The sequence below is a fragment of the Labeo rohita genome, chromosome 13 (genome assembly GCF_022985175.1).
Source record: "Labeo rohita strain BAU-BD-2019 chromosome 13, IGBB_LRoh.1.0, whole genome shotgun sequence".
In the NCBI taxonomy this organism is placed as follows: Eukaryota; Metazoa; Chordata; class Actinopteri; order Cypriniformes; family Cyprinidae; genus Labeo; species Labeo rohita.
Window position 1 is genome coordinate 4,417,773 of NC_066881.1, and position 22,544 is coordinate 4,440,316.

Below are 22,544 nucleotides of genomic sequence, written 5' to 3' on the forward strand. Positions count from 1 at the left end.
AGCCAAATGAATGGGCTGTATGCTATCAAAAGGACTAGGTTGTGAAAGCTGGCGCCATGGCAACAACCCCTTAAACACAGATCAAACCTGAAACTCATCACACTTCGTTTTGAGCTCTTTCTGTGGAGTAGATGTAACTGTGGAGATAAATTTAACGCTACAATGAAAAAATAGTTAGTCATTTCAGAAAACTGCTAATTCTTGAGGTTTAGGAAATTCCGTACGTTACATCAAATCTATGTAGAGCAAATAACACTTTACTATATTGGTACTGTATCAGTGGGTGGTTCTTCAATTGTAAGTCATTTAGAAATATATAAAAAGACTAGTTCGGTTTGTAAGCCTACCTAATATCAAAAGCTTCGAGAACTGGTAAGTCTATTTTTTTCTGGAGTAATTATTACATTTGAAAAATATATATGTTTATGGGAATAACAATGTTGATTTAATTGAGAAATGTGTATTTTTAAGTAATAACAAAATAATATAGATAATACATTTAAATATTTAAATCCATGCAAAATTACTTTCTTTTATAATTATAATATATGCAATTTGACTTAATATCAGTTGAGAGTTAGGTCTATTTAATCCACCACATTTGTCAACTGGTGATTAAACAAAATGTTGATTCATATGGTGAAAACTTTCAGCACCTCAAATATTAATTTCTTTGATGCATGTTTTGAACTCAAATCTTAATGTTAAACAACCAAACAAAAAGTTAATTTCTGTAGTTTGTCAACTACCTTTTTACATCTTCATAGCTCACTGGCCTGAATATGACTGTGACAAAGAAAACTGAAGATAATTATCATGTCAGTTTGCTGCCACCTATCCTGGACTCTTACAAATCAGCACTATGTCCAGAAAAGGTATGTCTGACTCTGTTAAATAGTATTAATAGGCATCCATTATAATTAACAATACACCACTTTAATATTGTATGTTTGTATATATATGGACTCTTATTATTATACTTTGGAAGTTGGGTAAGTTCTTGGAATGCTACCAATGTCCAAAAGCAATTAATTAAAGACAACTTTAGCATGTTTTAAAATTTTAAATCTTTGCATTTTGATAGTTTTGTCGGACAGACATTTTAAAACATGAAAACTTGAAAAACCTGATTAATAGACTAAATACTGTGATTAAATAAATCTTGGCAAAAAAAAAAAAAAAAAAAAAAAAAAAAAACACAATGTTGCATAACTGTTGTGCATTGTAAGTTCATGTACCTTTAGACACACAATCAATCCCCACATTTCTGGTACTGTGTCAATTCACTCCATGGGGTATTGCCTGGCTTTAAAGTGACTGTAATCATCTTACAACATCTCTGAACCTTATAAAATCCCACTCGTTTGTGTCTTTATCCCACCCATGAAAAATCGTAGAAAAAGGAAAGTACAAATGTACTGCATTATTGGTCACCCTGGATACAACTGGCAACAGAGTCCCCAGGTCCTTTTCATTAGTCAAAAGGCTCTTATTCTTTCCACAAACCTTTGCACATTCATTACCCCACTCTGTTAGACTCTTTGTACCCATACTTCAGAAGATTTTTTTTTAATATATATTCTGTCCCAGTTTGCTGGCTCAGGGGGAGCATACAAGTTGTTATTGTGGGGAAAAGGAATCTAGATTGGAATTATTTTCATTATAAGTTACATTCTTCTGCCAGTACGGACTGATCATTGTACTAAAATATTCCAGCAGTTATTCCTGCCTATACTATTTTACATCTCTGCACTGTATTCCGATTTCCATACAAACATACTCAGAGATGGAGGATTGGATCCAAATGCAGACAAAATGTCTTAATAAAGATAAAGTAAAACAAGAAATACAAGAAACACAATAAACATACTAAGCAAACAAGAGCTGAGAACTCCAACCTAAATGCCAGGAAAGACAACCAAGACCTAACAAAGTACAATATAATGTGAAGAGGTTGACACCCTATTGAATTCCATGGTTTTCTGTATCAGGACATAATAAAACAATATCTTGTCCTTGGCAGTCATAAAATGTGAAAAATAAAACCTTAGTTGAACAACAACACATGACATATTGCACTGTGTCATTATTTATTTAACAAAAATAAAGCCAAAATGGAAAAGCCATGTGTGACAAAGTTAGGACACCCTTACTGGTAATGTAGGAATTAAGTAGTGGTCAGGCACTGCTAATTAAATATATTTAATTAACTGATCATCAGCAAGTCTGAGCACCTCCATAAAAGAAAAGGTTTTGGCAGTTTGCTGGTCTGGAGCCTTCAGGTGTGTGTTAACCCTGTAGAAAAAAAAAAAAAAAAAAAAAAAAAAAACATATGCTGGTTAGGTAGCTTTTGAAGCATGGATACTGGTTTAAGATGGTCCTTAGCTGGTTTAAGCTGATCTGGGGGAGGGACCAGCTTAGGACCAGCACATGCTGTTTTTTTCAACAGGGAACACAACGCCAAGGAGGTAAGACATCAATATTGATCTTAGAGAAGCAATTGTTGCTGTCATCAATCTGGGAAGAGTGAAGTCCATCATATGTGTTAGGAAGTTTATTTACAAGTGGAAGACATTCAAAATACCAATCCTTCCAGGAGTGGGCATCCCAGCAAATTCACACCAAGATCAAACGTGTAATGCTTAGAGAAATGGCAGACGACACAAGAACTTCACCTCAGGCCTCAGTTAACATGTTAAATGATAAAGTTCATGACAGTACAATTAGAAAAATATGGCATGTTTGGAAGACTTGCCAGAAGAAATCCTCTTCTATCAAAATAACAACAACAAAAAAAACATTACAGTATGTTTTTATGTTTTTAGGTTTGCAAAAACCTAACTGAAAAGAATCAAAGTGTTGCAATAGTTCAAATGCTGTGGCGAGAGCTGTGCATAAACAAATGCCCACAAACCTCAATAAACTCGAGCAACATTGTAAAAAAGAGTGGAACCAAAATTCCTCCAGAAAGATGTGAAAGACTGAAAAGTTCTACAGAAAATGATCACTTCAAGTTATTGCTGCTAAAAGTGGATCTACAGGCAATTAAATCATAGTGCGTCCTAACTTTGTCATACATGACTTTTCCATCTTGCCTTTATTTTTGTGAAATAAATTATGACATGGTGTGATATGTCATGTGATGTTGTTTATTTGAGGTTTTATTTTCCAAATGTTAGTCCTAATACAGAAAAGCATGGAATTCAATAAGTTGTCCTACTTTTTCACATGACTAATCAATAAGGTATATACAATCTGACTACAAAAGTAAAACAGGAATCAGGACACTAACAGAGCAAAACTTAAAAGTCAAAAAGTCAAAAAACAGACACAAAACAAGAAATATGTGTAGGTTCTTTATAATGAACCAAGAACAGTCAGTGTGTAGTGTAGTACAATTCCAGAAAGAAAGATGACAAGATTAGAGATTGTTAGATATTGTTAACATAAATAGTGACGTCTATTTCTCAAACCGTTGTTGATTTGTCTTTTATTACAGGCACTGTTGCTTTCCTTTTTTGTTTGTAAACTTTTCTCGGTTTGAGGTTGTGGCCTCAACGCCATCCACTGCATATAGCAGCCTGGTGCTCGAAATTCATCCTGACAACACAGAAATAAGTGTTGTCTGCAGCTATTAGTAACTTAGTATTAGTAATTTTAGCTCCACAAAACAGTTAAGCAAACTGGTATTATACCTAGTTGTTATCGTATTATTTTAATTTACTAAGTCAAGTCACCTTTATTTATATAGTGCTTTGTACAATACAGTTAGTTTCAAAGATGCCTTACAGTGATAAACAAGAAAATAGTGATTCTATGATGCAAGTGTAACTCAAATCTGCTGTAAAGCAGCTCTAAAAAGACAATATTAATTAGTCACTGTTCAGCTGAAATTAGTTAATTGTTGATTCAGTTCTGTTCAATAACTATGCTATTATTGTTAATACATTTTTGTTGCATTTTGTTATTTCTCAAGTTATTTACCTATATAGTAACTAATGAATTGGAAGTCTTGCACATTTAGGAAAACAGTTTACAAAGCCAAAAAAGATGATGATGATGATGACAATGATGATGTTTTAAATTGTCCTAAGTATTTCTTCCTCAAAAGAATGTTAATAGAATCAAGTAAGCAGTGTCATTTATGGGAATCAAAATCTGAACCAGTCGATATTTGCATTCCTATTGCTCAGCTGTGCTGTGAAACTGTCCACCCTTGATTCATGCTAGCTGACACAGACGCTGCTGAAGCACCACTTCCAGTCATCCTTCAATGACACTTCCTTATTTAACAGACAAGATAACTGTGTGCCCCTTCACCTTCTCTTATTGCTGTGGCAACAAACTGATTAATGTTGCCTTCCTCTAATGCTCTTTGTGAATGGTAACAAAGCATCCATTTCCTGAATGGGCTGAGACTGTAAAATATAGCAATGTTTGCCAGCCAGCCTGGCCTTTTCCAAAGATGGACACATCATGAACTAATGAAGTGCCTGTACTTACACAAGGAAAAGGACAGTTTGCTCTTCTATTTGTGTTTTGTGCTTGTTAAACACACATATATTTGTCTCATACTGTCTTTCTTATTGGCTTATTTAGTACTTGATCAGTGTAGAAATGTGATGCTGCTTTTCCATGAAAATAAATATACATACATTTAAATTCATTAGCATGTGTTTCCCATTAATAACTGTAGGAAGTGTTCTTAATCATCATAAAAATATTGTGAAATAAAGCATCATGCCATTTGTTAAACATTATTCTGTATGAACACCAGTTGCATATTTTTATTAAACCTTTGAAACAATGTAAGCTATGCAGCTCATGTCAAACCTTAACCAGTGCTGCGCCTGCCGGTATTTTCTGAGCATTCCTTAGTCAGTGGTGCACAGGAAGAGTTGTGTAACAATAAGTGCCCAGAATCATAAGAGGCCAGTATTACATAAGAAATGCCAGCAGGAGGGAATTATCTGTCCTGGACAGTCACATATTGAGGTGCTGACAAATAACAGCCTTATGAAATGTGTTTCTGGGAAACTGAACAGAGAAAGACAAAAATCTACTGGTTCTGTGTGTACATGATTGTATAAGTGACATTATAAAACAAATAGTTCTGCCTCTAAATTTTGATTGTGCCACACGTTTCTGTAAAAATGACAATAAACACATTATTTCTGTTCTTATGCTGTTTGCCCACAAACATTATGTCACTTCCTGGAATATGATGTCATAAGGACCTGGGTTTGCTTAAAGGGGTATTACAAAACAGAAATATAAATGATGTTGAAGATGTACAAATGGTACTTGAAAATCTTTTGGCTGTCTCCTCCCCCTTAGTGGAGGTGTCAAGTGTCATATTACAAAATGCATTACTGTATTTTAAAATAAAACCTTTTTATAATCTTGACAAAAAAACATATGATTGGAAAGGTCTGAGTCTCAGGATTCCATATTTGTGATAGAAGTAAAATTTAGACATTTGTGACAGAAAAATGCATTTAAAAAAAAAATCGATGGAGTTTGGATGGCACCCGGTGGCTGTTTGTGGTATAACGCCCTAAACAAACTTTCACAGGAACCTCAATTTTTTTCATATCAACTTCAAATTTGGAACATAACTTATTTAGACATAAGGCTTCAATTTGATGAAATTTAGGGTCAAATCTGTTATAAAAATAAAAATTGTACAGTGCATTTTCTTTTTAGTAAATTTAAACTTCTATAACTTATCAATAGTTTATTTTATTATTTATTTATTTTTTAAAATTCAACTTCTGCAATAATCTGCTGATTGTCTTCTTTCAAAAGAGACCAACTGTAGATCTGTATTCCAAAGTGTTCATGAATTACAACAATTTAAGTTTGGATAGTGCACTGTCATAACTATTTTAAAAAATGGGGGGTGAAAAAAATTAGGGGGAAAAAAAAGAAAAATACCATGAAATCATCCATTTTCAGTTTTCTAGAGGTACAGAACAAAAATCACAACATCAACTGAAACCAAAGTAGTATTAGTATTATTTAAAATGCAACTCTCTGTGCACTTAATTGTAATATTGTAATGAAATAATGTATATTATTTTCTTATTTAAACTGCATTTTATTATTTTATCCAATATATTATGACAGGGACATGAAAATGTACCACAGAGTAAGAATTTACCCATAGTAAAATCATCATCATCATCATCTTCATCTTGTTGCTAATCTGCACTCTTTCAGTAATCTTACAAGCTCAGGTTCTTTGGCATTTGACAATGATTACTGGCTAATCAGGAAAACCCATGCAATTACTCACTGTAGTGTTGTGATCTCTGTGAGGAGAGAAGACAAGAGCACAGCTGCTGTTGGGTCTTGTCATCCAAGTGTGATTTTCTCTCCAAAAGGCAGCCGGCCTATCTGAATGTCAGAGGCGGAGAAGACAACAAAGCCCCAGCAGAACAGAGCCGATGGCGATGACTTCTGCTCATGTTGTGGATTCTGATCAAGTGCTTGAAAGAAAACGAAAAGCTCTTCTAGATCAGGTACTATCAATATTCCTTTCTTAATAAACCAATCTCTTATCAGAATGTGCTTCATGTGAACAGTAGAGGAACCATGTCGTATTGCCTTTGCTTTCTACCTAAATATTAAAGGTAGTCTGTTTCAACTGGCATTAAATTGCAGCACATAATACACCTAATTAGTAATCAGGATGCCTTGATGGACTAACAGACTAGCTGCATACCAGAACAAAGGCCCAGGTGCAAACACTGTCAGTGAAAGACAAGCCTGATTACGACAGACACAAAGCGGCGTCCATAGAGACCCCACCTATGTAGAAAAGGACCACAAACAGTGTGATATAGTGTTAATATTTACTAGCTGCACTTTAAAAATAATAATAAAACAAGATCTTGTACAGTTTAATTAGTCATAAAAGTCATTTTAAATTTACATATTCTATTTGTTTATTTTAACAGGCAGATTTATCCAATTAATAGTTTACAATAGCATTTAATACTAACATTGTTTATAATAAATTGTAATTTCAAATAGCTGATTTAATTAACCTAATTAGCTTTATAATACAATTATTTAAAAAAATGCAACTAAATAATCTCATTATTTAAGTAATATCAGTAAAATGCTACGTTTTCTATGAATAAATAAATAATCATTCTGTATTGATAAAGGGGTTTACAATACTCCCACAAGTTAACAAATTATTGTTGTTCTGTTTTGCTCTCCTATGTTCTCTCACACAGACGCTTTCGTTCTCTTTTTCTTGCATTCTAGCGCCATCTAGAGACATACTACAGGCTACAGCGCTTGAAAGACGTGCTGTCATATCAGTATGCTACATTACTGAGGGAAAAAGTTCAAAGACAAAGACAAGAAATTATGCTCCAGGATTCCAGACTTAGAGAAGGACATAAAGAACAGGTACACCCTCCTGGAATCAGTGACTACTGTTTACTAAGTTGTGTTCTTTAGAGAGAGAGAGAGAGAGAGAGAGAGAGAGAGAGAGAGAACAAGCGTAGTGGTGGTTACTGAATCTCGCCAGTAGAAGGCAGTGCTGAGAAAACTTTTATTTTGCATTTCCTATTGGATCTATTTATATTTGTAGAATAGAAGACTATTTGAGGACAGAACTCAAATACAGAACTTAATGTTGTTTTGATTTAGAATAATATGTGAGGTCATTTAGAATTAACGTTTTTCTGAAACAAGCTTTTTTTTTTAACCTAAAAAACAGAATCAATCAATAAATAAATAGATATAGCCCCCTTCTCCTTTGCAGAACCAACCAAACAAGGTGAACGGGATCTAGATATTTAGTTGGTCTTTTCTAGAAGCTTGTTGTTCATGGTTATTTTTGCAAATGTTGTTTAAGTGTAAACCAAACTCACAAGTCAGCCACAAACTTCCTGTAACATCCAAGATGAGGTCCTGGACATTTGGGTCAAAGCCAGTCACACCCACCCGACACATATACAAACACTACCTTCGGTAGCGTAACAAACACACCATCCACATCAGTGGAGTAGCCATTAACATTTCAAATAAAGTTAACCATTTCCTTTATCTCCATTAGAGGAAGTCTTTGTGCTGAAAAGTTCATGACAGTGTTCTACTGCAACTGCACTAACAAGTATACGGTTTCCTCACTATGGCTGGTCTTAGTGCCTAGCCCTGGAAATTGTGTTGTCCTAACCTTGCTAAACTCCCATAGCAAAGAAAAATCATATAGTAAACCTCTTTCATATCTCAGTTGTTTCTCCTATACAGCACTGAGAGCAAACCGAGACATCTACAGTGATCTCAAAAGTATCCCCTAGTAAAAAAGTAAGAGATGTAAAATGCATTTATTTTATACTAAGTATAGTTAAAGTCTATCTCGAGACTTACAGATATAAAAATTGCACACGTGCACATTTCTTAATATTAAGCCTAAAATATGTTTTATTGTCACTATTGATGAGGATTGTGTGATCTTTAAATATTATTGGTCTTTATATCTTAATATATAGTCTTAATATATATCTTTGGTCTTAATATATATCTTTAGTTGGACATCAGCACAATAATTCCGCACAACTGGAGTGCAGTAAGTACACAATTATTTGTTCCAATTTAGCAGATTTCAAATATACCAGTTTAGTATACTAAAAGTACAATTGCAGGGTATTTTTATTAAGTACATAATATGTAAATGTATTTGTAGTATAGTGAAAAAAAATGTATTTTAAATAAATTTTAGTAAATTTATTTTTTAACAGGGTCTCCTGTAGAGTATTGAAGAAATCCCAACATCTCAGGCTGCGTTCAAATTTTCCAAAACAAAATCTGCAGAAGTCAGAGATCTCAATTTACCCCCAAAAATGATCATCTAATTCTCCCTAGACCAGATGATCTGGCCTACACTGTCCACATAAATTTTATAGGTCTCCACTCCTACGGTAACACATTATTTTAAGGACCAGTTTTCACTATTAACTAGTTGCTTATAAACATGTATATTACTAGCCTATTGGCTGTTTATTAGAACTTATAAAGCAGATATTAATGCCTTATTCTGCATGACCATATTTTAGATCCCTTAATCCACTCCATACCTAAAATTGAGGCAAGTTGAGGCAAAAGTCATAGTTAATAGTTAGTAGTGAGAATTGGTCCCTAAACTAAAGTGTGACCACTCTTGCTATATGTTAAAATGGCATCTTTGTGTATTTTTATTGCTCCTAAAATGGAATTTAGACAAATACTTTCCAACAAACAAAAAAAAAATCCCTTTTGGCCTTGCTGTAGTGAATTTAGGCAACAATTTCTACAAAAAAGAAGCCAAACACCTCTTGAGCAAAAAAGAATCTTGATGTCCAAGTAATGTCAATTGTGCTGTAGTGTAACTTCTTGTAGGACAGTAGATGTGTGTCTCCCAGTGCCACTTTGAAGTGTTACTGAAGTCCTGAGGATTGAGGAAGCCTGTCGTTGTAATATGGGGGAAGCAGTTGGTGTGGACTTGTGATTGACTTTGATTTTAGCCGTCTGGGTGGTGGACAATAAGAGGTAGAGACTGGGGGGGTAAGGATGTGGGGGAGGGGTCACTGGCTTATCAATCTCCCCCTATAAAAGCAAGACTTCTTCAGCGGGCTGTAATTGTGTCTTCTAATGACCAGCACTGGAGGGGAGGACAAAGGGAGAGCTATAAAGGACTTTATGGGCTGCCAGTAGGAAACCTTTGGTACAAATTGCTGAGCAAATGAAACTGCCCTGTTGTTTCCTCAGCCTGGCCAAAAACTTTGCCCAGACTTCATAATGTTGAGCCGGGAGCAAAGCCGGCTGAGCCATGGACACCTGCTGGGGCCTAATTGGTCCCTGTTGCAGTTAATGGCTTCCTGTGGTTGCATGTTTACTTCTCATTCATTTTGTATGCTGAGGGTTCCCAGATATTCTAAAAGACAGTGGTCCTTATGGAACACTTAGAATGGAAAGAAAATCTCAAATGGCATCTCAGTTGTTTCTCCTAGTCAGCAATGAGATTAAATAGAGAGAGAATTGAGCAAAAATGTCCTCAGATTTTTCCTCTAAAAAAAGTCTCCTCTACATTTTGAAAAGAGATCTTATCAGTAGCTGTGCCTAGATTTGTCAAAATATCAGAGCCTGCGATCAAGTTAGAGCAGGGGTGTCCTGGAGGGCCAATGTCCTGCAGAGTGTAGCTCCAACTAGCCTAACAAATCTGCATGGAAGTTCCTAGTATGCCCAATAAGACTTTGATTAGCTAGTTCAGGTGTGTTTAATTGGGGATGGAGCCAAACCCTATGGGACAGCGGCCTGAGTTAGAGATTTCTTTTTCACATCTCACCCTCTTTCCATCCTCAGTTTGCTCTTTCTGTCACAGAAGTTTGACAACATTCAGAGAGCCACCAGATCAACACTCTCACATGATGATGCATACTTGAGGTGTCTACCTAAAACACGCTACTACCTGGTGAGAGCAGCATTACCTGGCTTTCTCTCTCCATTGATATTTACCAGGACTTTATGTGATTAGTAAAATGTACAAGATTAATCCTTTCTAATCTGGCCTTCATAAGGTTCTGGAACTGCAGAAACAGCTGAAACGACTTGGGTATCTTCAGAGCCGCAGGGAACAGGAGGTGTTCAGGGTTTGGACAGAACAACACAGAAGCACATGTCAACTTGAGAAGCAACTACAGGCAATGGGTGAGAGCTCATGCTATGAACAGTGCTGATTTCAGACTGAATCATTTATAAATTCACAGAAGAGAAAACCTTTTTGCTTGAAGATGTCAAAAACTAAAACATATGTGTGCCATGATATTACAAATGTTCTTTTTTTTTCTAGACAAGGTACCATAATAATACATTGGGCTGGGCGAACTAAAACAACTGTTGTATCCAAGTTGGTTAAAAAAAACACAAGAAGTAAAATAAAGTAAAAATATCTCATATCTAATTAAGGCATGTTTGTACTGATTCACAAAAATTATTCCAATTTACCAGCCTAAACACTATTTTTCACTGCTTAAGTTTAAATCTAAATGTCTGTCAATTTATGCTGTCAGAACACAGCATTAATTCCAGCTCAGATGTGACTCTTGAGGATCTGCTGAAACACAAGTCTGTGTCTTTACCGAAACTTCAGATCACACCTGATGTCTCCACAGCACAGCACAAACATGTAAGTTCACGCTTATTAATTCGGTCACCGGCCACAACACTTCAGCTAGGCATAGAATTTAAGTTGTCTTTGCATTTCTAAGCTACTTATTCTGAGAAAAACTTTTCAGTTCATTTTAACCAATGAAACGCAAAAAATTAACTTAGACTATTTAGACTATTTATAATGCTGCCCATGGTGTTTGCCCTCTTGGCCTTATACAAACACACCTTCTGCTGGAAGCCAGTTTAACCTCAACTCTATGGGAAAAGAGAATTGATTGTTCACATAGCAGTGAGATGACCAAACAGGACCCCCTCCTACTACTCAGTAGTGGAGGAGGATCTCCTTTAGTCAGCACATCACGGACAAACATCACCCAGGGGAGAATGTCTAATTCATTTCACACACAAAAGAGACTGACCAATTTGGCCTGGGATGTCACATCATGCCAGAGGTCAGGGAATGAGTTAAACTGTTTGGAAAAGAGCTCTCTGGACCTTAAACAACCTTTCTATCTATCTATCTATCTATCTAGATAGATAAATAGATAGATAGATAGATCTAGCTAGCAACCACCTAGAACAACTTAAGAAGAAAGAATATCTCAGATAAGCTAATGTCTGAAGTTTTAGATTGGTCTGCAATGGAAATTATTTTAGAAATCCCATATTTGCCTCTTGTAGATTTTCAGAACAGATTTCAATAATATTCATCAGTTACTGAGAGTTGGCAATATGAAATCAAACATTTCTCAACACATTCTTCCAAGACTTAATTATCTGAGCTGTCTTAATCCACATTTTATCACCAGCATTTGTCTCTATTTTTATTCCTCAAGACATTTTAACTGAGAACTTTGTATCTCCTGAGCTGAAAGATCATCCTCTGAGCAATAAGATTTTCCCCTGGGTCACTGTTACTTAGTTCTCTGTGACTGGCTGGTTACTTAGTTCTGTAGAGCTTGTCAAACTTCACAGCCACAATAATCAATGCTGTGCCCAGAAATAGAGATATTTGAGATCTATAAATTACACATTTGAGTCTATTTCTTTTTATATTTACCTCAGATTGTTTGGTTTCTATGAGAGATACTGAGTCACAATATCTGTCTACCATGTTGAATTTCACACATTTTTATTTTCAGGATGGACAGTCAAATATGTCTGAGGAACATTGCTCCATCATCACTGAGTTGAAAGGAGAAATATACGGAACAAACTGTTCCATCAACTTTGTCCACATGCACACTCATGTTTTTATTTTCACTAGAACATTTTATTTTGAACCCAATGTTTCTGGGCTCTACCTATAGCAAAAACCACTCATCAGCATCATCTTAATTTTACTATCATGTTCTCTGCTGGTGTACAGGCTTGTTACATGTCTGTTAGCTGCTACACAGCGCTGTGAGGAAACGCTGTCCTGCACTGCATCGTTCTGGAGGGCCAGTTTGCACCCAGCAGACAAAGTGTGTCCTCACCCGGGTGTGCAGTGTTATCGGGTGTGAGCTGGGCTGTGTCTGAGGCACTTCTTGAGAAGTAGCACATCATTAGGAGTATATTAACAACCCTACGCTCACTCCATTGGTTGCTCTCACATATTGCTCAGACTTGAAGATCCGTCTCAATAAGAGAGATGTAGAAAATCACAATTTTGTCAACCAACAATTGTGTTTATTTCGTTCATTTTCAATAACGTAAACTCAAAAGATTAGTTCACCCCAAAATGACAATTCACTTACTTACCTTCATGTCATTCCAAACCAGTATGACTTTCTTTCTTCTGTAGAGCACACTCACAAAAAAAAGTCTCAATGTCTCAAGGTCCTAAGTTAATTGGGTTGACTGAATTCTGTTGTTTATGTAAAACAATTGAAACATTCTTCAAAATCTTCTTTTGTGTTCTGAAAAAAGAAAGAAAATAGAGCAGATGGAACAACATAAGGAAAGTTTATGAACTTGAGCATTGTAGTCTAAGCTAATCAATTTAACTTTTTTTTGAAAAATAGTTTTCAAAGTAATGTTGTGGTGATATAAATTGTTGTCTGTTTGTATGTCTACTTTCTTCACAGATGCCAGTCTCAGTAAGAGGGCGTGGAGGAGGGGTGAACTATTTCCAACAGCAGGACAAACAGAGCTGGGGACAAGACGAAACTGAGCTCATGTTTCCTGAGGTAAGTGTCAAACCACAGCGTCTCTGATCCCAGTAAGCAACACAGAGAGGCAAACACACCTGCAGCAGTCATATGCTCATTCAGTGTCTCTCACACACAAACATACATAACTTTGGGAAAACAGTGAACGGTGAGCAATATGGATTTAAAGTGGTAAATATAGGAGGAATATGTCAAAGTCATTTATATGTACTGAACTTCCTGCTGCCAGCTGGTGGCCCTTTGTCTATACCCGAATATTGGCATGTAATTTTCTTTAAGCCAGGACTTTGATCAAACATACAAAGTTTGATGAAGATTGAATATGGTATGTTTGAGTTAGTTAAAAACATGACATATCCTGTAGCCAACAGGTAGTGCTATGATTATAACTGAATATTGGCCTTTGGATGTCTTCAGGCCAGGACTCTTACCAAACATGTGAAGTTTGGGGCAGATTAAAAAATTACACGTTTAAGTTAAGTGTAAAACAAGTAATTTCCTGTTGCCAGCAGGTAGCGTTATGATTCTAACCGAATATTGGCTAGTGCAACTGATGAAGCCAGAGAAGTGAGGGTTACCTCGCACTACTATCTCGTACCAGTGGGCCTCCGTTACACTCATTCCTCTAAAGCCCAAAGTATACTTCACCCATTCATGTTCCACGACAGTCCATGCACTGTGATGCAATTTTCATCATCAGAAGTGTCCTCTGACGTCTACGCAAAGTCCATGTGCACCACAATTTTTGTGACAGCACGGAAGGTCCGTGTTGAGACAGAATGAGTTCACTAGGTGGTACTGCGTATATGTCCTCCATCCACACTTATCCGTGGTTGAGTATACTTTGAAAGCTGTGCAGAAAACCAGTCAGTATCTGGTGTGCCTCACACAGTGCATCACATCTCCTTCACATAGAGTTGATCAGGTTGTTGATTGTGGCCTGTGGAATGTTGGTCCACTCCTCTTCAATGGCTGTGTGAAGTTGCTGGAACATGCTGTCCTATACGCCAATCCAGAGCATCCCAAACATGCTTATTGGGTGATGTCCAGTGAGTATGCTGGCCATGCAAGAACTTGATGTCTTCAGCTTCCAGGAACTGTGTACAGATCCTTGCAGCATGGGGCTGTGCATTATCATGCTGCAACATGAGGTGATGGTCATGGATAAATGGCACAACAATGGGCCTCAGGATCTCGTCATGGTATCTCTGTGCATTCAAAATGCCATCAATAAAATGCACCTGTGTTCTTTGTCCATAACATACGCCTGCCCATACCATAATCCCACCGCCACTATGGGGAACTTGATCCACAATGTTGACATCAGCCACACGACGCCATACACGCTGTCTGCCATTTGCCCTGTACAGTGAAAACCGGATTCATCCGTTAAGAAAACACCTCTCCAAAATGCCAGATGCCATCGAATGTGAGTATTTGCCCACTCAAGTTGGTTACAATGACAAACTGCAGTCAGGTCGAGACCCCGATGAGGACGATGAGCATGCAGATGAGCTTCCCTGAGACGGTTTCTGACAGTTTGTGCAGAGATTCTTTGGTTATGCAAACCGATTGTTGCAGCAGCTGTCTGGGTGGCTGGTCTCAGACGATCTTGGAGGTGAAGATGCTGGATGTGGGGGTCCTGGGCTGGTGTGGTTACACGTGGTCTGTGATTGTAAGGCCGGTTGGACATACTGCCAAATTCTCTTAAACGCCTTTGGACACTGCTTATGGTATAGAAGTTAAAATTCAATTCACGGGCAACAGCTCTGGTGGACATTCCTGCAGTTAGCATGCCAATTGCACGCTCCCTCAAAATTTGCAACATCTGTGGCATTGTGCTGTGTGATAAAACTGCACATTTTAGAGTGGCCTTTTATTGTGGCCAGCCTAAGGCACACCTGTGCAATAATCATGCTGTCTAATCAGCATCTTGATATGCCACACCTGTGAGGTGGATCTATTATCTCGGCAAAGGAGAAGTGCTCACTAACACAGATTTAGACAGATTTGTGAACAATATTTAAGAGAAATAGGCCTTTTGTGTACATAGAAAAAGTCTTAGATCTTTGAGTTCAGCTCATGAAAAATGGGGGCAAAAACAAAAGTGTTGCATTTATAATTTTGGTCAGTGTATTTTACCAAAATAACAGGGTGTCACGTATCCTTTTTGTCATCGTGTGTTTTTGTTGTGATTTCACCATGTGCTCCCTGGACTCAGCCCTCTCGTCACCCTAGTCACGCCCTCCTTGTTTCTTCCTGAGTGTTTCATTGTCTTCACCTGTGTATGTTCGGTCTTTATTGTTGCATATTGTTGATTAGTGTGTTTCTACGTGTGTGGATATCGCTCTGTGTTCCTGTCTGTTCCTCGTGAAAGTAATTAAAATTAGATTTGTTCCGTACGTTGTATCCTGTCTTCCATCCTGCAGCAACAACGTGACAGAAAGACCGACCCTATAAAGAGAAGATGAGTTGGGCTGAGGACGCTTTGTGGAGACTGCGGCAGGACGGTCGTGAGTTGGAACGGTATGTGGAGGAATTCATCGAACTCTCCCACCAGGTAGGCTGGCACGAAACTTCTCTTGGCGCTGTGTTTGTTTTGGGGCTGGATGATGAGACAATACGCTGCGAGCTTCCCACTTGTAGTTTCCCCTTGATCGAGCTAATCAATCTGATTCTCTATTTAAACGGATCTGATTTTGAAGTAGAAGAAGTTCAGAGTCCGATTAGGTCTCATCCTCCAGTCTCCTCCCAGACACAGCGCAACGCGCCCGCCTGCCCTAAGCCGAGAACCTCCACATACCGTGTCAACGGCTCGAACCGTCAGCCCAGTCCCAAATCCCCAGTCATCCTCCAGAGCTCCACCGCTGTCCTCAGCCCGATGCGGCCGGCCTCATCCCCGCGCTCTAATCCGCCGGCCACCGCCCAGAGCCCTGTCCTCGGGCCGCCACGCCAGCGTCTGCTCGCAAGATGGCCGCCACGCCAGCGTCTGCTCGCAAGATGGCCGCCACGCCAGCGTCTGCTCGCAAGATGGCCGCCACGCCAGCGCCTGCTCGCAAGATGGCCGCCACGCCAGCGTCTGCTCGCAAGATGGCCGCCACGCCAGCGTCTGCTCGCAAGATGGCCGCCACGCCAGCGTCTGCTCGCAAGATGGCCGCCACGCCAGCGTCTGCTCGCAAGATGGCCGCCACGCCAGCGTCTGCTCGCAAGATGGCCGCCACACCAGAGCCTGCTCGCAAGATGGCCGCCACGCCAGAATCTGCACGTAAGATGGCCTCCGTTCCTGAGCCCCCGGCCAAGATGGCCTCCGTTCCTGAGCCCCAAGCCAAGATGGCCCCCAAGCCTGAGTCCCCAGTCATGATTGCTGAAATGAACATTATGGACAGGGCAATCCCACTGGAGTTCACTGCTCCTATTATCTCCCTAATTCTCCTGAGCCTCCGCTGGTTCCGTCCAGCCTTCCTGAGCCTCCGCTGGTTCCGTCCAGCCTTCCTGAGCCTCCGCTGGTTCCGTCCAGCCTTCCTGAGCATCCGCTGGTTCCGTCCAGCCTTCCTGAGCCTCCGCTGGTTCCGTCCAGCCTTCCTGATCCTCCGCTGGTTCCGCCCAGCCTTCTTAACCCTCCGCTGGTTCCGCCCAGCCTTCCTGAGTCAAGTCAAGTTGTAGCTGTTTTCCCGAGTCAAGTCAAGTTGCAGCTACTGAATCAAGTCAAATTGCAGCTGCGTTTCCCGAGGCAAGTCAAGTTCCTGAGTCACGTCAAGTTGCAGCTGCAGCTACTGAGCCAAGTCAAGCCACGGCTGTGGTTCCTGAGTCAAGTCACGTCACGGCTGAGTCAAGTCACGTCACGGCTACATCTCCTGAGTCAAATCAAGTTCCTGGTGCTTCTCATAAGCCAAGACAATGCCCAGCTCGCCCTCCAGAGCCGGAGCTCTGCCCAGCTCGCCCTCCAGAGCCGGAGCTCTGCCCAGCTCGCCCTCCAGAGCCGGAGCTCTGCCCAGCTCGCCCAGAGCCGGAGCTCTGCCCAGCTCGCCCTCCAGAGCCGGAGCTCTGCCCAGCTCGCCCTCCAGAGCCGGAGCTCTGCCCAGCTCGCCCTCCAGAGCCGGAGCTCTGCCCAGCTCGCCCTCCAGAGCCGGAGCTCTGCCCAGCTCGCCCTCCAGAGCCGGAGCTCTGCCCAGCTCGCCCTCCAGAGCCGGAGCTCTGCCCAGCTCGCCCTCCAGAGCCGGAGCTCTGCCCAGCTCGCCCTCCTGAGCCGGCTCCTCCTTCAGCGCGCCCTCCTGAGCCGGCTCCTCCCTCAGCGCGCCCTCCTGAGCCGGCTCCTCCTTCAGCGCGCCCTCCTGAGCCGGCTCCTCCTTCAGCGCGCCCTCCTGAGCCAGCACCTCATCCAGTGCTCCCTAGGGCTGGCAGTATTGTAAATTCCCCCAAGAAAATTTTGGGGGGGGGCTACCCGCCATGGCCTCCTGAACTGTCTGTCCGGCCATGGCCTCCTGAACTGTCTGTCCGGCCATGGCCTCCTGAACTGTCTGTCCGGCCATGGCCTCCTGAACTGTCTGTCCGGCCATGGCCTCCTGAACTGTCTGTCCGGCCATGGCCTCCTGAACTCCCTGATCCGCCATGGCCACCTGAAATGTTTACCCGGCCATGGCCTCCTGAGCCCCCAGACCCGCCATGGCCACCTGAACTGTCTGTCCGGCCATGGCCTCCTGAACTCCCTGATCCACCATGGCCTCCTGAACTCCCTGATCCGCCCTGGAGGTACGCCCCTAAGTACCCGGTGTCTGTCCAGCACGGACCTCCAGGGCGCCCACCCCCCCACCCCAGTGTATGTGTTACGGCGCGAGTCGCGCCTTGTGAGAGGGGGTAATGTCACGTATCCTTTTTGTCATCGTGTGTTTTTGTTGTGATTTCACCATGTGCTCCCTGGACTCAGCCCTCTCGTCACCCTAGTCACGCCCTCCTTGTTTCTTCCTGAGTGTTTCATTGTCTTCACCTGTGTATGTTCGGTCTTTATTGTTGCATATTGTTGATTAGTGTGTTTCTACGTGTGTGGATATCGCTCTGTGTTCCTGTCTGTTCCTCGTGAAAGTAATTAAAATTAGATTTGTTCCGTACGTTGTATCCTGTCTTCCATCCTGCAGCAACAACGTGACACAGGGATCATACAAAATGCATGTTATTGTTTATTTAGTACTGACCTGAATAAGATATTTCACATAAAAGATGTCCACAAGAGAAAATAATAGTGGAATTTATAAAAATAACCCCATTCAAAAGTTTACATTCCCTTGATTCTTAATACTGTGTTCTTACCTTAATGATCCAGGTTTGGAACAACATGAGGATGAGTAATTAATGTCAACATTTTTATTTTTGGGTGAACTATCCCTTTAATAGTGTCAAGTATACAAAGTAATCCATCACTAATGTCTGAAGTTGAAAAAGCCAAAGCTTTAAAAAAAATTGTAGAAGGCTTTTTAATTTAAATACTGTAATGGATGTTAAAACATACCTCTCAACTCAAGTGAACATTGCCACAACTCTGGGATATTTTTTCTACATTTTGGTAGAAAAAAAAAGTCGTATGAAAAGCTGGTATGAAAAGCTATATGAAAGCTGGTGTTAAAGTAGTTGACTGCAAGACACCAGTCATTGCCAGAGTTTAGACCGCATGGAGGTGAGAGAGGAGGATGAAGAGTAGGAGCAGTGAAGCTGGGATGAGAGAGGAACCTGTAGAAAGACACGAATGGTTCATTTTTCTCACACCTCCCTGTCATTGTGGACGTGTGCAAACAGAGCATGGATCTGGAGGAGGGAGGGTGATGGCAAACATCGGGCAGACAGAGCTGGAAAGAGCCAGCAGTCAGGGATATTAGTTAGCCCTGTGGCCCACTTACAGCTGCAGCACACAAGAAAACAGTCAGATTCAGCTGGGAGAAAGGTACTAGACATCTACCACATGGACAGACACTGTGTGTGAGAATATATGCCCTAGAAGATATCCAAATATCTCTCAATTACACTTGCATGAGAAATTTTTTTTTACACATATCAGCCTTTGAGCTGAATAACTTATTGTATTAGAAATTGTAGATTAGAGAATTGGAGAATATTGTAAACCCTATACAGTATAAAATATAGAAAAAAATGCTTTTAACACTTTTTAATTATTATTATTATTATTATTTTTCCTCCATGTGAAGGATATCCAATTTTGGACTGAAATAGTTAAGGCATGTAAAAACAGTTATGACATCTAATGTGAACCATTTAGTGTGATCTAATGCCATTCTCACTTCGATCTACAGGGTTTTTACACAATATTACACCTGTTCCCCAGTCACATTACAATGTGCTTAAATACAGACAGGGCTTTACCACTGCAGTTGTTGCTTATGAGTAGAAGCTGTAGACGTGAGGTCCACCTAACATCATTCATATGGTGACGTGTGCGAATAAGCACCTATATCAACAGTTCAGCTGTCTCTGATGGCTCCCTTGCTCACATCCTGTCACCTCAGGGTGTGAGTCAACACACTGTGTGGCCTGAAAGATTGTGAGGTGCACAGAATAACACAGCAACTGTGAGGGATGACACTTGTGTTGTCACCTCTGTCTTCTAACTGATACATCCCGCTGTCATGTTATAACCCATGGAAGTGACAAATAATCACCAATGAAGGAATACACAAAACACTGTTCACACCATATTTATGTTGCATAATTTGATGTTATGTCAATTTGACAAGACATTTATTTCATTAAAAAAAAAAAAAAAAAATGACAGGATTTTATCCACAAGGAAATTGATTGGATTGTGAAACATGGGTGTTAAATATCAGAATGGTGTACCAAATATGTTGCTCCCTTTCCTAAAATATAGAGGCTATATATATATTCATAAAGAATGCCACATTTAAACTTTGAAAATAAAAATATTATGTGTAAAATATTATCTGGAAAACATTCATTATTTAAGAAGAAGAAGAATATAAAACACCTAAGCCAGCCTTTAGACCAAACAATACATGCAGTGCTTTTTGTCTCCATAGGTTTTCACTCGACAGCTCAAAGTGCCTAAATTTTCCAGTCTGCAGTCCACATTCCTGGAAGAAGTCAGCTCCAAGATGCTTCTTATGGTATAGGACATTTTATTATCCTACATTCACATTAATAGAATTAATTTGACAGACACCTTTATCTAAAGCTGTCCAGGGGGAAACCAGTACAAGTAAGTGCTAGCACTTTGGTGCACATGTTTGGGTTATGTGTTAATGAAATGGTGAACCAAGGATTTGTTGTGGAGATAAATGCTTTTTCTTGAAGGAGGGTTTGGTTTTGTATTTTCAGCACTGTTATTGTTTCTCTGTTTTCATCATAACAGAGAAGCCATGAGCCACTGATCAGGTCAAAAACCATTGAAATTAAACACAAAATGAGATTAATGCACAACCTCTCGCTCTCTCATATGGTTGACACCCAGAGGTGAGAAATTTGACAATGCCTGGCATCTAATTTTAAATGTACAGATTTATATTAATTGTTTATACATTTTTTATTTGTGTTTATTTATGAGCAGAATTATGGCAAAAAACAGACTCAGTCTGCAGTGCACAGATGGTTTCAGCATTAAAGAACTAGTGAGTAATACACAACACAAGCTTCTGCAGCTCTAAAAACTTGAACTTCTTTATTGAAGGAGTAGTTCAACTCAAAATGAAACAGAAACACAACATAAAAGTATCATAAAAGTAGTTTGTTAGATCAGCACGCTATTTTCAATGTATACTGAAATCAAGGAATTCAGACCCAAGCTGTTCACTACTGATCTCTCACTCTATTATATAGTTCAAATCTCATTCACACTTTTGTTCACTTCAAAAATTATGCTTTCAGAAGTATAAATGATGACAAATATGTTCATTCTTGAGTCACCTATTCCTTTTCCCTATAATGGGCTTTTATAGCTTATTTATTATACATCAACTTATTTATTTTGAGGAGATGGAGCACGAATGTCCCCAGAACATCCCAACTCAGAAGTCCAGATGTGCCACAGAGCCTGACTTTACACACATGAGTGAAAAGGGTACATCTGAAATCCCAGAATCCTTCACTGAGAGTCCAAATACACATTTCTCACCAAGGTTAGGAATTACTATGAATGAAAGAGCCGAAGAATGTGTCAATCATTTTGCTTTCAAACTTTATATTTTTTTCTTTCATGCATGTAGTCTCCATCCAGCTGGGAAAAGCACAGATGAATCCCCATCTAGTTCTGCTGGAGATACGCATTCATCTTGTACAGATGTGCCTTTATGTATAACTGACGTCTACAGCAGTCATGCTGTTGAGGTAATGTATGTGTTTTTTATACACTATATTATTTGTATTGATAAAATACAAACAATCAAATCAACTACACAATACAGCAACAATGAAAATTCAAAATTAGATTTCTATTATAACAGTTAACTGCAGTTTTATTTTGTTTCAGGTGGAAAACTGTGAGGTGAACCTGTGGACAAATTATACATAGAGGACTGGCGTTGATCTGTCACTTTAAAGTCAAAGATTATGTTATTTAATGCAGAGGATAGAAGTTAGACACATACTGCTTAACCCACAAATGTACTTTTTTATCACATTGTTTAATTTACGTCGTTAAAATGATCTAGTTGTTAAACACATGCATTACACATTTATTATAATAAGTTGTAGGTAATAAGTGCTGTTTCTGAATGAATGTTAAAAACTGAAGCTTGTCTTCATTTGTTACTCATTTGTGCACATATTTTAAATGGGAATAATTTCAGAAAAGTTTTGTTTTTCCTATGAAATTACAAATATTTTTTACCGGATGTTTTGTCGCCAAGATGACGCTTTTCACGCTATTTTATGAACGTCCATTGTCCTGAATCGCGTCGAGTCGGGTGGCGTTTCCTCTGCTTTTGACACCTCTAGAGAAAGATTCCCACGGGCTTTAAACTCATAAACATCTAACATTCATCAGCACCTAGCCATGGACTTACATTACAGTCCTTGAGTTTTTTTTTGTTGTTTTGTTTTTTTCTCAAGTATTTTCTAAAATTAATACACTTGATAAAAATAAATGTAATAAACTATGTTTACTCATTCATTCATTGATTCATTCATTCATTTCCCCAGTGGCATTCAGCAGCGGATTACATCTTACATACATTAATCGTTTGAATTAAAGTCTTAACAGTT

The 22,544-nt window shown here is 39.4% G+C and overlaps 1 protein-coding gene across 3 annotated transcripts; it reads left to right on the forward strand.

Moving 5' to 3' along the window:
* The first annotated feature begins 58 nt into the window (after positions 1–58).
* Positions 59–22,452, forward strand: si:ch211-130h14.4 (uncharacterized). Of its 3 annotated transcripts, none has more exons than XM_051126275.1 (14): positions 60–372; positions 768–875; positions 6,387–6,524; positions 7,279–7,425; positions 10,382–10,471; positions 10,578–10,707; positions 11,070–11,185; positions 13,239–13,340; positions 20,366–20,452; positions 20,698–20,798; positions 20,893–20,953; positions 21,315–21,460; positions 21,548–21,668; positions 21,811–22,452. In XM_051126275.1, exons 2-14 carry the CDS (start codon positions 783–785, stop codon positions 21,850–21,852), a joined length of 1,374 nt encoding a protein of 457 aa, XP_050982232.1. In that variant the 5' UTR covers positions 60–372; positions 768–782; the 3' UTR covers positions 21,853–22,452. The 3 variants fall into 3 exon arrangements, 2 of the variants coding, with proteins under 2 accessions (XP_050982232.1, XP_050982233.1); XM_051126276.1 differs by having other exon boundaries at positions 61–372; positions 21,318–21,460; XR_007828972.1 differs by lacking the exon at positions 21,315–21,460 and having other exon boundaries at positions 59–372.
* The last annotated feature ends 92 nt before the right edge of the window (positions 22,453–22,544 follow it).

What these genes read in the sequence shown, in the direction of transcription:
- si:ch211-130h14.4 (XM_051126275.1), top strand. Translation starts at nt 783, where the DNA reads ATGACTGTGACAAAGAAAACTGAAGATAATTATCATGTCAGTTTGCTG. An exon ending in GAAGCAACTACAGGCAATGG is followed by an intron (nt 10,708 to 11,069) that starts GTGAGAGCTCAT and finishes TTATGCTGTCAG; the next exon opens with AACACAGCATTAATTCCAGC. An exon ending in CTGAGCTCATGTTTCCTGAG is followed by an intron (nt 13,341 to 20,365) that starts GTAAGTGTCAAA and finishes TTGTCTCCATAG; the next exon opens with GTTTTCACTCGACAGCTCAA.